The sequence below is a fragment of the Herpailurus yagouaroundi genome, unplaced genomic scaffold (genome assembly GCF_014898765.1).
Source record: "Herpailurus yagouaroundi ecotype Mexico unplaced genomic scaffold, PumYag 194, whole genome shotgun sequence".
Taxonomy (NCBI): Eukaryota; Metazoa; Chordata; class Mammalia; order Carnivora; family Felidae; genus Herpailurus; species Herpailurus yagouaroundi.
The window spans coordinates 2,988,102-3,004,135 of NW_024412425.1; the positions used below are offsets into that span (position 1 = coordinate 2,988,102).

Consider the following 16,034-nt stretch of genomic DNA (forward strand, 5'->3'; position numbering starts at 1 on the left):
TTTATTTTATTTATTGTATTGATGGGTCTGGCTAGAACTTCCAGTACTATATGAATAGGTGGTGAGCATGGGCACTCTGTGTTGTTCTTGATCTTAGAGGGAAAACATTCAGCCTTTCAGTGTTAAATAGGATGTTAGATGTGAGTCTGTCAAATATGGCCTTTATTATTTTGATATATATTTCTTTCATACCCAGTTTTTTTTAAGTTCTCAATATGAAAGGATGTTAAACTTTATCACTTTTTCTTCATATAAGGTGATATTTTTAACCTTCATTCAACTAATGTGGTATAACACATTTATTGATTTGCAAGTTAATCCATTCTTTTTTTTTGTAATTTTTTAAAACGTTTAATTTTTATATGAAATTTATTGTCAAATTGGTTTCCATACAACACCCAGTGCTCATCCCAACACGTGCCCTCCTCAGTGCCCATCATCCACTTTCCCCTCCCTCCCACCCCCCATCAACCCTCAGTTTATTCTCAGTTTTTAAGAGTCTCTTATGGTTTGGCTCCCTCCCTTTTTTTTTCCCCCTTCCCCATGGTCTTCTGTTAAGTTTCTCAGGATCCACATAAGAGTGAAAACATATGGTATCTGTCTTTCTCTGTATGACTTATTTCACTTAGCATAACACTCTCCAGTTCCATCCACATTGCTACAAAAGGCCATATTTCATTCTTTCTCATTGCCAAATAGTATTCCATTGTATATATAAACCATAATTTCTTTATCCATTCATCAGTTGATGGACATTTAGGCTCATCCATTCTTGCATCCCAAGGAGAAATCCCACTTGATAGTGGTGTATGATCCTTTCAACGTGCTGTTGAATTTCGTTTGTTAATATTTTGCTAAGAATATTTGCATCTATATTCTTCAGGAATATTAGCCTATAGTTTTTGTATTAACAGTAGTATTTTAAAAATTTATTAAAAATACTTTTTAATGTTTATTTTTGAGAGAGACAGAGGCTGATGGAGTGTGGGCGGGGAGGGGCAGAGACAGAGAGAGGGAGACACAGAACCTGAAGCAGGTTCCAGGCTCTGAGTTGTCAGCACAGAGCCCTATACGGGGCTTGAACTCACAAATCACGAGATCACGACCTGAGCTGAAGTCAGACGCTTAACTGACTGAGCCACCTAGCCATCCCTTAAATTTATTTAAAATTAGTTAACATACAGTGTAGTATTGGTTTCAGGAGTAGAACCCAGTGATTCATCACTTCTCTGTAACACCTAGTGCTCATCCCAACAAGTGCTCTCCTTAATGCTCATCACCTATTTAGCCCACCCTCCCACCCCGGCAAACCTGTTTGTTCTCTGTATTTTAAAGTCTCTTATGGTTTACTTCCCTCTCTCTTTTTACCTTTTTTCCCCTCCCTGTGTTCATCTGTTTTGTTTTTTAAATTCCACATATGAGTGAAATCATATTTGTCTTTCTCTGACTTGTTTTGCTTAGCATAATACACTCGTTTCATCGTTGTTGCAAATGGCAAGATTTCATTCTTTTTTTAAAAAATGTTTAAATGTTTATTTATTTTTGAGAGGCAGTGAGAGGGACAGCGTGAGCTGGAGAGGGGCAGAGAGAGACAGAGACACAGAATCCAAAGCAGACTCCAGGCTCTGAGCTATCAGCATTTAAAAAGGAACAAACTATTGATAGATGTGACAACTTAGATCTCAAAAACATTGAGTTCTGAAAGCCAGTCTCAAAAGGTCACATACTGTATGATTCTATGTATGTAACTTCAACGAAAAATTATAGAGATCTAAAACAGATTAAGGGTTTCCAGGGATTAGTGATGGTAGGTGAAGTGCAGGTGTGATTATAAAGAGGCAGCATAAGAGAGATCTTTGTATTGGAATAGTTCTGTATCTTTAGTGCAGTAGTGATTACACGAATCTATACTTATACTCATGATGACATGTAACCACATATATATGTCATATTAATGTCAAATTCTATGTTTTGATATTGTACTTTATGTAAGATGTGACCACTGATGGAAACTTGGTGAAATGTACCATTTCTGTAGATTCCTGTGTACCTATAATTATTTTCAAGTAAAAAAGTTAAAAAAAAAAACTTAAAGGACTGAAAAACAGAATGCATACAGCTGAACTGTGAATTAGGAAGCCAGATTTCATTGCTATACAGGTCAGAGGAACCAAATGTAACAAAGTGATGCAAAGTATTAGAATAAAACTTGACATAAAAGATTGAAGTAGAAATTCCACCATCCATTTAAAAGAAGTCCCAGAAGATAATAGAAATAATTGAGGAGAGGTAATGTTTGAACTAGTAATCAATGAAAGTAACCTCAAAACCAAGAAGGATGTTAACTACTCAATTTGAGAGAGCCCTAGCAAGTTAATAAAATTCCAATTATCATTAATTCTGGTACACATTTTGATTTTAACATCTGTGAGATCAGATTGCATCTTAATATCAGTGACATAGCATAGTTTAATTCAGTGTTTTCTTTCCTTTAAAATGGTAAATAAAATAACTGGTTCTAAAAGTGATGGCTTTGAAAAAATTAAGTAAAATAGTAATACCTGAAATACCAAAAATAAGTTTTAAAAAATACTGAAAGTTTCAAGAAAGATTTAAAAAACAGTTTACATACATAAGAATAAGAAATACATTAACATTATACTTTCACAGATTATATTCATGTAGGAAGACAATGGAGTAAATCATCAAATTCAGAGAGAAAAACAATTCGTACCAATTTCCAGACTGTGCCAAACTCTCATTTAAGCATCAATGAAATAAATTAGGCATTTAAGAAACCTTCTCTGAATGTATACCTGGAAGCTATAATCCAACAAAAAGACAAAATAACCAAACAACAGAAATAAGGTGACAAGGTTGCAATCTTCATACAAAAATCAATAGCTTTCTTATATATCAATAATGATTAGAGACTGTAACAAAACATTTCCAGTCATGAAATCAACAAAATGTATAATGCATCTATGATTGAACAAAGCAAGGAATTTGTAAGCTCTTTATCTAAAAGTGTAACGACTAGAGGCGCCTGGGTGGCTCAGTTGGTTAAGTGTCCGACTCTGGCTCAGGTCGTGATCTCACAGTTCCTGAGTTTGAGCCCCACATCAGGCTCTGTGCTGACAGCTCTATGCTAACAGAGTTAAATTAGTTTTAATGCATGGAAGATCTAATATTGTAAAGATTTCAATTTTTATTTTCCTTTTTAAGTACCCTGTCTGAATAGGATACAGTATAACACCTTGCAGCTTAACAGATCTTCCTTGGTAGAAAGGAAAATAGAAGTGATCTTGATTTTTTTTCATTATGTTTCTGTATATTTTCTCAATTTTTATAGAAAGTTATTTATAAAGAGCAAAGGTAAAAATGTTTAGAAGGATACAATACTAATATATATTAAAGGACATTAAAACAGCAACAATAAAAAAATTATAATGGATATTCTATGCCATTTTCCTGTCTCTGCAATGCTATATTTACATATATATAAATATATATTATACATATACATACACACGCACACACACACACACACACGTATTTCAGAAGCAGACAACAGGACACGATGATAAGGGAAGAAATTATTCAATAAATAAGAGTGTAAAAATTGAAAAATTTTCCAGCCTCAGTTAATTATTCCCCTTCACAAGTCAGGATGATATAAAAATTACATGCCAAGCACCAGTCTATCATGAAATTAGTAGTAACTGATGAGAAGTAACGCCAGGAGGAATACTATGACAGTGGATAAGGCATTCTCTAAGTCCATGGATGGTAGTTTTATCAGAAGCTTGGCATGCAGGGAAAGTAAATCCATATCCAGAGTTAAGTTTCTAGTCCAGTAAGGTCAAAACGCTGCCTCTTCTATGATGGAAGTGATCAAAGGTAACCAACCTGCTTCCAGTAGCTAGCTGAACACCTCAAGGAATAGTGTTATGTTGGGGGGCTCAGTATTGTCTCTGCTTCTGGCAGATTGAGCACTCAGCAATGGTCATAGCCAGGTCAGCCTTGGTGAGTGGAAGTCCATGTTGCTGATCACATGCATTACCTCCATCCCTGCCACCATGGCCACTTTGTTCATGGGTCCATTGAACCAGGGTGGCTGGGGAAAGAAACTATTAACCACAGAATGGGCTATCCTGTCCACTTGATTATTAAAATCCTCCTTTGCTGAGGTCACTCATTTATATGGGACACAGGTATCTTCAATTTTTTTGCCCTAATTCAGAGAGGTCTACCCACCTACCTCTCCCCCAGATTTCATTGTCCAAATTTCCAATCATGTTCCTTCCACTACAATGCCACACACTTAGTATCCATTTCCACACTTGTTCCCTGGATTTCTAAGTTAGAAAACTCAGGTAGTTCTTTTGGACTGTAGCACCCCTCCTCATGGGTCACACTTTGCACTGCACTTTTAGGAGCCTGCTGGGACAGAGTCTAGTGATGGGTCTAGAAACAAAAGGGGGTGGTTGTGGGGGTTTCTGAGAAGTAGCATTGTCTTGCATGGCCACTACCTCAAGGGAGGTCATTAGTTTCCTCAAGCAATGAAGAGTTAATTCCATCAGATGGGAATGGAAAGGCTGATGTCACTGTGGGTGGGGATGCCACTGCCACTAGGGATGGAAAGGCCACCTCTGCTGATGAGGCTGCTTCTACTGGGAAGAAGACTCAGAATATAGGAGCTCAATGTCACAGCTACGTCAGAGCCTTCCCACTTGTCCCCATACCATCTTACAGGATCCCATTCTTTCTCAATCAATACTCTCACTTTAACATTACTTAACTATTCAGCTGAGAATTTCCCAAATCTCGTTTGAAAAATTCCATTGTTAAGTAATTTGTCTCTACTTGCATTTTTTTGTAATCAGCCAGGAGCCAAGCCACACCTTCAACTTCATTATTGTTCACAAGTTCTACTTTCCACAAAACACTAGAATGGAATGCAATTTCACCAAGTTCTTTGTCACTTTATAAAAAGAACTGCCTTCCTCCAGTTTCCAATATGTTCCTCACTTCCACCTGAGACTTCATCTGTACTGCCTTTACCATTCATTTCTATGAACATTCTGTCGATAATGTATTCTCTAAGGTTTAAGTTTTCTCTTCAGCTCTTTTCTGATATCACCAAAATCACCATTAATGTCTTTATTTTTTGCATGCATCTAAAAACTCTTCCAGCTTTTACCTATTATTCAATTCCAAAGCCACTTCTACATTTTTAGCTATTTGTTACATTACCACCCCACTTCTGGTACCAATATCTGTCTCATTCATTTCAGTCTGCTATAACACAGTACAATAGATGGGGTGGTTTATAAACAACAGCAATTTATTTTTCACAATCCTTGAGGCTGAAGTCGACATCAGTGTGCCAGCATGGTTAGTTTCTGGCAAGAACTGTCTTCCAGAGTAAAGACTGCCATTTTCTTGTATCCTCAGATGGCACAAAAATGTAAGAGAGCTCTCTGGGATCCCTTTTACAAGGGGACTAATCTCAATTAGGAGGGATCCACCATTGTAACTTAATTTCCTCCAAAAGGCTCCACTTCCTAATGTCATTATATTGGGGGTTAGGATGTGGACACATGAATTTCAAGGCCCAAATGGCTTCACTGGAGAATCCTACCAAACATTTGAAGAATAATTAACAATTCAACACTACCTCTACCAGAAATGGAAAGGAAGCAATTCTGTGAAACTCATTTTATGAGGCCATAATCACCTTGATAGCAAAATGAGGCAAAGACAGTAGAATACAAGAAAACTACAAACTAGTATTCCTCATGAATATAGATACAAAGATCCTAAAAAAAAAAAAAAAAAAAAATCCTCAAAATATTAGCACATCATAGCAATCTCAGCAAATCCAGCAATGTATTTATGTACTACATACAAAATGTACACTAAAAACAAATGGAGCTTATTCCAGTGATGTAAGTCTTGATCGATATTTGAAAATTCATAAATGTAATCCATCATAACATAGCAAAAGAGAAAAATCACATTTTACTCCTATCAATTGCTGCATATTTCAAATAAATCTCAAGGAAACATAGAGGGTTCCATGGCAGTGTTTCCAGAGAGCAAAGGGTTTTCAAAGTTATAATGGGCCTGGGGTGGGGGTGGGAATCAAATATATAGTGCTGTCCTGAAAATATAGCCTCCAAATAATGATGAACCCAACTTTTATCTTTCCTGTGAAATACTAGGGCTTCTAACAATTTCAAACTCATTTTTCTACAGCAGCCTCATAGGGAACCTAATAGAGAAGAGCCTGTTGATTCTTTGAGTGAACCCTAATAAAATTCATAGAAAATACAGTTTTTAGGGGTGTCTGGGTGGCTCAGTTGAAGATTGACACATCTTGATTTCAGCTCAGGTCATGATCTTAGTGTTGAGATGGAGCCTGGTGATGGTCTCCATGCTGATAGCACAGAGCGTGCTTGTTATTCTCTCTCCTTCTCTCTCTGCCTGTCCCCTGCTTGTGTGCATGCTCTCAAAATAATAATTTTTTAAAATTAAAAAAAAAAAAAGAAAATACGTTTTTTAAGACAATGGTACTACTTGAAGCGCTGCAAGCTTGAACCTAATGGGACAGAAATAGTACAAAGTGAAAGGGCCTTGGGATCCCAAGACATCTACAGGCTAAAAACAGTCTTAGAAAACTATTCAGCTATAAACACGGGCTACCTTCATGAAGGGGAGGAAAACAAAAGGATGATTCAGGGTAGAACCAAGACCTCAGTATGCAAACATGCCACTTGGAAGCAGAAAGACACTTAAATTGGGTTCTGAATATCCCACTGAATATCACAGCAGAGAAACACTGTGAGAAACAATATACATTACATTCTTTTAAAAACGAAATCTTCAAAACCTCATGTGTATTTTACACCTAACACCATTTTAATTTGAACTAGCCACAATTCAAGTGCTCAATTTTGAGTGCTCAACATGTTGCTGGCAACTATCTTATTTGACAATGAAGGTCTAGTCCATTAATTTCCACATTTAGTTGTAGTAACTGCTTTTTAAACTCATTCTTTAAACATATGAAGTACTGTGGGACAGGCATGGTAACAGAGGTAGCAATAGGTGAACTAGATAAAATTTGGATCTTCCATCTGTATTTCCCAAATACAGTATAGCATATTTAATATCCCAATGTGCAGAACTTCGACAACACCCAGAAATTTTGATATGCAGTCATTTAAAAAAATCATTTACTTCAATTTGGTTAAAATTCCAGAGCTAATTTTATCTTTAAAATAATATTATGGAAAAATTCAAATACATAAAAGTAAAGAAAATAGCAAGAACAAAATAAAAACTATGTACTCAAGACTTATCTTACCATCACTTTAACAAGCTTATCTTTTTCTTTTGCATGAGCACTTTTTTTTAAATTATTTTTAACGTTTATTTATTATTGAGAGACAGAGCACGAGCAGAGGAGGAGCAGAGAGAGAGGGAGACACAGAATCCAAAGCAGGCTCCAGGTTCCAAGCTGTCAGCAAAGAGCCCGACATCAGGCTCGAACTCACGAACTGTGAGATCATGACCTGAGCCAAAGTCAGTTGCTCAACCGACTGAGCCACCCAGGTGCCCTGCATGAGCACTTTTAAAAAGTTCCAGACATCATACCATCTTATGTGTATAAACTTATCTCTAACATTTTTATATAACTACGATGCTACCTAACAAAAACATAATTTCTTAGTATTATCTGTCAATATTCCCATTTCCCCAACTGTCATAAAAATGTCCTTTTTACATATTTGTTCAACTTGTGATCTAGTTCACTGCATTTGATTGATATACATTTCTTCAGACTCTTAATATTTAAGAGTTCCACCTCCCTTTTTTCAATGCTATTTTATTGAATTTGAAGGCAGGTCATTTCTCTTGTGGAATTACCCACATTTTAAATTTGTTTCATTGCTTCTTCTTGTGTCATGTTCTTCTTTCTGTTCTGTGATTCTTCCCTAAACTGGGAGTTAGATCTTGATGCTTAGATTCAGTTCAATATTTTTTTGGCAACATGTGTATGTCTTACTGTAACTTATTAGGGGGCACAAAATGTTTTGTCCTATTTTGAGATTAAAATTGATCAATGGGTATCTACTGGTCTTAACCTCCACTGAGAATTGTGCCTAGATCCATTATTTCATTATGTGCTGCAAAATTCTCTAATAAAGAACTTTAGCTCATCAACTTCTAGTTACTCTAAAATACAGTTCAACAGGAAATGCAGGCTAAATGATTTTCCTTTCAATTATCAGTTTTTGGAATGAGATAGTGCCCTAGCAACTTTCATAGATATATTATACAGATGGGAAAAATAGAGGCGATGATAGGTAAGATTAAAAGCTCTTCTATATTCACTCCTTTAAAAAAGAGTTTCTTTCTAGAACACATTTCCCAAAGTTTAACATAGTTTTTAATGATGAGTAAAGGCTTCTAAAATTTCATGAAATTTATCCTTTCCTTCAAAGAAAACCTAACTATTTAGGTTAGCTGTAAGCACGAAGCAAAAGGGATTCCTATATTCAAAAACTTTTCCCCTAAAATTTATTTTCTAATGCCCCTTAACACAAAATTCACAGTGGAAGGCTTTCCTAAATTATTTAGTTACATTATGAATTCGCTGATGGTAAGTAAGATGTGAATGTTGTCTAAATGCCTTTTTACATTCCTTACATTTGTATGGTTTTTCACCAGAATGAATTCTCTGATGTTGAATAAGTGATGAATGAAGTCTAAAGGCCTTTCCACATTCCTTACAGTCATAGGGTTTCTCACCAGTATGAATACTCTGATGTTGAGTAAGTTGTGATAGCAGTCTAAAAGTCTTCTCACATTCCTTACATTTATAAGGTTTCTCACCAAAATGAATACTCTGATGTTGGGTAAGTTGTGAGAACAGTCTAAAGGTCTTCCCACATTCCTTACAATCATAGGGTTTCTCTCCAATATGAATACCCTGATGTGAAATAAGTTCTGAGTAACGACGGAAGAACTTCCGACATTCCTTACATTCGTAAGGTTTCTCACCAGTATGAATTCTCTGATGGAGAGTGAGATGATAGCCACGACTAAAAGTCTTTCCACATTCTTTACAATCATAGGGTTTCTCACCAGTATGAATTCTCTGATGGAGAGTGAGTTGTTGCCGCACCCTGAAGGCCTTTCCACATTCCTTACATTCATAGGGTTTTTCACCAGTATGAAGTTTGTGATGTACTCTAAGGCCTGTACTACACAAAAAAGCCTGCCCACAGTCCTTACATTCATAACACTTCTCAGCAATATTAAGTCTCTGATGTCGTGTAAGGTGTGCATACTGTCTAAAGGTCTTCCCACATTCCTTACATTCATAGGGTTTCTCACCAGTATGAATCCTTTGATGAAGATTAAGTTGTCCTCTTACTCTAAAGGCCTTCCCACATTCCTTACATTCATAGGGCTTCTCACCAATATGAGTTCTCTGATGTACTCGAAGATCTGCACCACATGTAAAGATCTTTCCACATTTTTTACATTCAAGGAGTTTGTCAGAAGTATGAATTCTCTGATGTCGACTAAGGTGGGCACACTGTCTAAAGGCTTTTCCACATTCTTTACATTCATAGGGTTTTTCGCCAGTGTGAATTCTCTGATGGAAAGTAAGTTGTTGGCGTACTCTAAAGGCCTTCCCGCAATCCCCACATTCATAGGGTTTCTCTCTATTATGGATACTCTGATACAGAGTAAGAGAAGTGAGTTTTCTGTAAGTGGGCATTTTTTCAGAGGTGGTTTTTTTCACTTGCCGGATATATCCCTCTTGAAGGTGTTCTTGTCCCTCAAACTTCTCATATTTATAATCTTTTCTGATAAAGGAGTTTTCAAGGCCACAACTTCTAATTCTTCCCATTATCTCCCACTGAGATAAATTCATTTCACAAATATCCTTTTCTTGAAATAACTTTTTAGTGTCATATCTGGCTTCTAAATCTGAAAGAAAACAAGATAAATACATGCTATCTTCTTATTCTAGAAAAAGCAAACAAGCATATAAAAAAACTTTATAATAGAAAATAAAGCTCAATTTCAAGTAAACGAGCTAAAAAACCTCATCAAAGTTTGAGAATCTTTAAATTTTTTAATGATTACTTTTTAATTAGAATAATGCACAAACATCTTACCATGACTAACATGGCCTTTGTTTACCATATCATCTCAAGCCACTGCCTGGTTTGCTCCCTATATTCCTATCCCACTAGCCTCCTTTCAGTTCCTAGAATATGTCACAATCTTTCCATTTCTTAGAGCTTTTCACTGACAATTTAAATTCATAGGAATTTCAACTTGCATTTTCTACATAGTTGGGTTCCTTTCATCCTTTAGATACCATGTTAAAAATCAGACCCATTCTGGGGCACCTGGGTGGCTCAGTCAGTTAGGCGGCCGACTTCAGCTCAGGTCATGATCTCGTGGTCCGTGAGTTTGAGCCTCGCGTCGGGCTCTGTGCTGACAGCTCAGAGCCTGGAGCCTGCTTCTGTTTCTGTGTCTCCCTCTCTCTCTGCCCCTCCCCCATTTGTGCTCTGTCTCTCTCTGCCTTTCAAAAATGAATAAATGTTAAAAAAAAAAAATCAGACCCATGCTGACTTCATCTAATTTATATACTTTATTTTCTATCCCAGTAACTTGTTCCATGTTTCTTAACACTTTTTTGATTTTGTTGTTACATATTCATTACTTTTCCCATTTTTAAATTCTCTTTATTTTCTTACCTTAAACCTTCCCAAGGGCAGAAGCAACCTTTCATTTATCATTGAGTAACAAACTCATAGCATATAGTAACTATTAATTATGAAATCTCATAATTGGTTAACAGTTATTGCATATGTTCCCTTGCCTCTAATCTTATACCTTATTACAGATTAAATATTTTTTATTACTTCCTATAGAGATAGGAAACAAAAGCACATCTAAGCTATCTCAATCAAATATATAAATGAAAAATGGTGATGTCTTCACATCTAATCATCTTCCCAAATGTCTACTTTCACTTAGGTATCTCCACTACATCTGATTTTCTACCTTGCATAGTCATGAGTAAACTTTGCCTGTTTTCACAAGGTAACAAGAAGCTCATCTTTATTTCAGTTTATATATCTACACACATCTATGTTACAAACAGCCTGTTTAGTTCCTTCATGCCCTTCCCTATACTCTCCCCAGAGTCCTCAAAGCCAATGCCATTTAGATGCTACCTAGAGAGTATTTTTGTGATTTTTCAGGCATAAGAACAGTTTTATACCATACTAGCATGCTAATAAAATTCTGAGCAAAGAGATGTTTTTCTCAAATGTGTATTTCCTCAAAAAAATTCCAATTAAGAGTTCACTACTTTTCAAAATGAAAATGGTATTTTTAAAAACTGAGAATACAGGAACATTAGTTTTAATATGCCCAAACTGGAAAGAATCCATCAGAATGGCTATGCAAATTAAAACATACTGAAACAACACAATACTGTATACCAAGGAGAATGAATAATATACAAGTACATGCAACAACATGGATCAATCTCACAAACATAATGGTGAGTAAAAAAGCCAGACATAAAAGAACATATACTGTATGGTTCCATTTTTATAAGTTTCAAAAAAAGTAAAATTAATCTATGGAGTTGCTAACAGTCAGGATAGTGGTTAATTTCAGTGGGGAGGAATGACTCGAAGGAGTTAGGAAGGAGCCGCTACTTCTCTCTCTCTCTTTTTTTTGTTTGAGTTTTTTATTTATTTAAGAACTCTCTACACAGAATGTGGGGCTCAAACTCAGGACCTTGAGATCAAGAGTCACATGCTCTTCCAACTGAGCCAGCCAGGCACCCCAGGAGGGAGCTTCTAATATCCCAGCAAATCTCTATTTTGCTGCCGGTCAGATGGGTGTGATCACTTCGTGAAAATTCAGTAAGCTATTTCCTTATGATTTCTGGATTTTTTTTTTTTTTTTTTTTGGTATACATTTATGTTTCAGTAAGTTTGCTTAGAAAAGGATTACTGAAAACATTAAAAAGTAACACCTGGGTGGGGCACCTGGGTGGCTTAGTAGGTTAAGCGTCTGACTTTGGTTCAGGTAATGATCTCATGGTTCATGAGTTTGAGCCCTGCGTCAGGCTCTGTGCTGACAGCTCAGAGCCTGGAGTCTGCTTTGGGTTTTGTGTCTCCCTCTCTCTCTGCCCCTCCCCCACATGTACTCTGTCTCTCTCTAAAAGATAAATAAAACATAAAATTAAAAAATATATATATCACTATGAAATCTGTGTGTCTTCCTCCCTCCCTCCCTCCTTAGTTCCTTCCATTCTCCCACTTTCCCTCTTCCCCTTCTTTCTGTCTCCATCTCTCTACCCCAAAAAAGCAATAAAAAATTATGGCAACTTTGTAAGAATCTTTAGGAAAAAGTCAATTTAAGTCTTCATTAAGATAAATAAGATATAAATGACATATTAAATGACTAGTAATTAGCTAAATAACAGTAGTAAATAAGTAGGAGGCTATAAAGGTATGACAAACGTTATAAATGGTAATTTCAAAGGATTTACTTATAAATTTAAAAAGTAAAAACCAGCAATGGAAAAGGAAAGTCATAAAAAAATTTGAAAACAGGAAAGTCATAGTTAAAAGTAAGCCAAAATATTTGTAAGAAAATGAGAAAGTGTTCACAGCATAAATGCTCACACAAATTGACATAAGAAACATTAAACAATGGAATGGAAAAATAGAATAAAGGAGATGAGCAGACAGTACACAAAATATACATAAATATACACAAACTTAAGACAAAATGTCCATATTCTCTCTCTCTCACACACACACACCACAAAGTAGAACAAGTTATAAAATTTATCCTATAGAGGTGCCTGGCTGGCTCAGTTGTTGGAACATGCAACACTTATCTCAGGGTTGTAAGTTCAAGCCCCACATTAGGTATAGAGATTACTTAATAAAATCTAAAACACACAAACACACACACACACATATCCTGTAAATTTAAAGGTTTCCATTAAAAAAAAAAAAATTCTGAAAGTGGATATAGTGAACCTGAGACTCTCATATAAGCCCCCACCCGTTATAATACATGCCAGATTAAGACCCTGGCACGTTGAAAATTCTCACCTAGGAGACTACTCTATAGTATGAACACTGAACTGTAATCTTATGATGTCTGTAAACAAAAAGTCAGCCATATTTGTTTATGCCAGTTCTTATCCTTGCAAGCTACTAAGACAATCATTTCTATAAAAACAAAGCTGAATATTTTAGGTTCTTGTTCTACTTTAAACTGAAACTAGAAATAATAGCCTATGTAATATATGATCTAAACAAGAAAAAATTGGCTGGACCTAGAATGAAACCAAAGGCCAAACTAGACATCCAAAAACTGGCCTATGGTAAGGAATTTTAATGTTTTGATTTTTAAGATATATGTAAAATATTTAACTATTTAAAATTAATAAACCAAACACTACTTTGGATTCTACTGAATCAACAACTTCAGTAAACAATGCTAATAGGAAAACACAGTGTTAGCCCATCTTAGATCAATATGAAAGGAGAAATGTTCTTTCCTTTTGCAGAGCATCAGCTTAAATTAAAAAGAAAACGAGGATCATGTTACCTGGTCACAGAATTAATTTGTTTTCTGAGGTATGATGTCTTTCATTACCTTTCTTTGTTGTTACTGATACAAGATAATATGGAATACAGAATATTTATGACAGAGGCAGTACTGGTTATATTAACACCAGGGTTAATGTATCAAGAAGTCTGTAAATATTAAAACCCTATGACCACAGAATTGTACTTCTGAGAATCAATACTTACTAAATACTAAATAATCCATACTGAATCCTAATAAAATAGTAAACAATCCTCACATTCTGCTGATAGTCTTACTGCTTACTTAAACAAGGAATCAGAAGCAACTGAAAGAAAAATACATATTCTCCCCTTCACATTATTCAACCAATCTGTGTCCGTATCATTGTCATAAGCATGGGTTTTCTTCATAAATTGGCTCCTATTCTTTCCCATCTACTGAAGGCTATTCCGTACAATATTATCTATCTTTCTACTCCATCAATTTTCATTTCTTTGAAATCATTCCCTTCAACATTTAATATGTTCTAATACCTCACATCGTAGAAGACATTTCCTGTATCCTATGTGTCTACTTTTATGGCAGAATTCCTTCAAAGAGTTGTATATATTTTTAACACGGTCTCATCTCGCATTTTCTTTTTATTTCCCAAAAACTTTAAAAGTTTACCGCAGAGCACCTTTAACATACACGAAAGCAGAATAGTTTAATAAATGTCTATACAGCTATGACCCAGCCTGAACAACCATCAACCCCTGACCAACCCAGGCCAATGCACACCCCAATCCACTCTTCTCATATTATTTGACACAAATACCATATATTCATTTTTTCTACTTACAGGATTTGTTTCTAATAATACCATTATCCAAACCTAAAAAAATGGACACTAATTCTTTAAGAATATAAAAAATGAGTGTTCATACTTCCAACTGTCTCAAAGATAAAATTTTAAGTAATTTAAAAATAGTAAATTTATCCCCCCAAAAAATCCATAGAATACAACTGGTTGACAGGTCTTTTACATGTCTTTTAATCTACAGGTTGGTTCTCCTGCAATCTTTCAATTTCCCTTGTAATTTATTTGTTGAAGAAACTGTTTTGACCCCATAATGTTTCCCATTTCTTAATTTTGCGGACTATATTCCTAAGGGGCAGTAGAACATGTTCCTCTATCTTCTTCCCATAAATTGGTAGTTGGCTTTAGAAACTTGATCAGACTTAGGACCAATTTTATTGGCAAAGTTACTTCATAGGTGATATTGTGTCCTTTCATTAGAAGTATGTCTGATTTTCTCTATTTCTGTGACATTATCAGTATTGATGTTCAATGCCTAGATTCAGTTGTTCATTATGGGTTCCAAAATGGTAATACTCTAATTCTGTCATCTTTCATTTATTCACTGAATACTTTTAAGAAAAACATCCATCTAATACCTATTGGTACAGTTCTTATAAGGAATGCAGAATACTTCTTTTCCTTTATATTTATATTTTCTAGTAAGTTAAATCTCTAGTAGTTTCCAATGGTGAACAATTTACTATTAGTAACACTAAGAATGTATGGAATTAAGCATATTTTATGTATTATAACATATTACAGTTATGTGTATAGTCAAATAGTTCCATCTTTGACCAGCTAGAGCCTCTTCAAACTGCTTCCTGTTCTCTGACCACCCTATTTAAAGTTACCCAACTCACCCAACATAATTGTCCATATTCTTACCCTACCTACTTTTCTTTTTTTTTAATATGAAATTTATTGTCCAGTTGGTTTCCATACAACACCCAGTGCTCATCCCAACAGGTGCCCTCCTCAATACCCATCACCCACCCTCCCCTCCCTCCCACCCCCCATCAACCCTCAGATCGTTCTCAGTTTTTAAGTGTCTCTTATGGTTTGGCTCCCTCTCTTTTTTTTTTTCCTTCCCCTCCCCCATGGTCTTCTGTTAAGTTTCTCAGGATCCACATAAGATACTTTTCTTCATAATACTTAATCACTTAAGATATTTGGTAACCCATTTGTTTGTTTATTGTGACTTCCCTACTACAATGTAAACTTTATGAAAAAAGCAATGAAGAAATACATATACAAAAAATGGATTGGAAACAAATTAGATCCAAAGTACAGGTAAAATGGTTGTCATTACAGGGGTACCTGGGTGGCTCATTCCATTAAGCACCCAACTCTTGATACCAGCTCAGGTCGTCATTTCACATTTGTGAGATGGAACCCACCATGCTCAGGGCTAAGCATGGAGCCTGCTTGGGATTTTCACTCTCCCTGTCTCTCTGCCCCTCTCCTGCCCATGCTCTCTCCCTTTCCCACTCTCTCAAAATAAATAAATAAACATTTAAAAAATTTTCCT

General features: G+C 35.6%; 1 protein-coding gene across 10 annotated transcripts in view; it reads right to left on the reverse strand.

The window, feature by feature from the left end:
* Window positions 1–16,034, reverse strand: part of LOC121011357 (zinc finger protein 30 homolog) — a 173,586-nt gene that overhangs the window by 146,774 nt on the left and 10,778 nt on the right. For 2 of the 10 annotated variants that reach the window (XM_040445640.1, XM_040445639.1), the window contains exon 3: window positions 7,875–10,011. The exons of the other annotated variants lie outside the window; for them this stretch is intronic. In XM_040445640.1, the coding sequence (XP_040301574.1) occupies window positions 8,642–10,011 (1,370 nt within the window). In that variant the 3' untranslated portion in view covers window positions 7,875–8,641. Of the gene's footprint in view, window positions 1–7,874; window positions 10,012–16,034 lie in introns of those variants that run through there. 10 annotated transcript variants of the gene reach the window in all.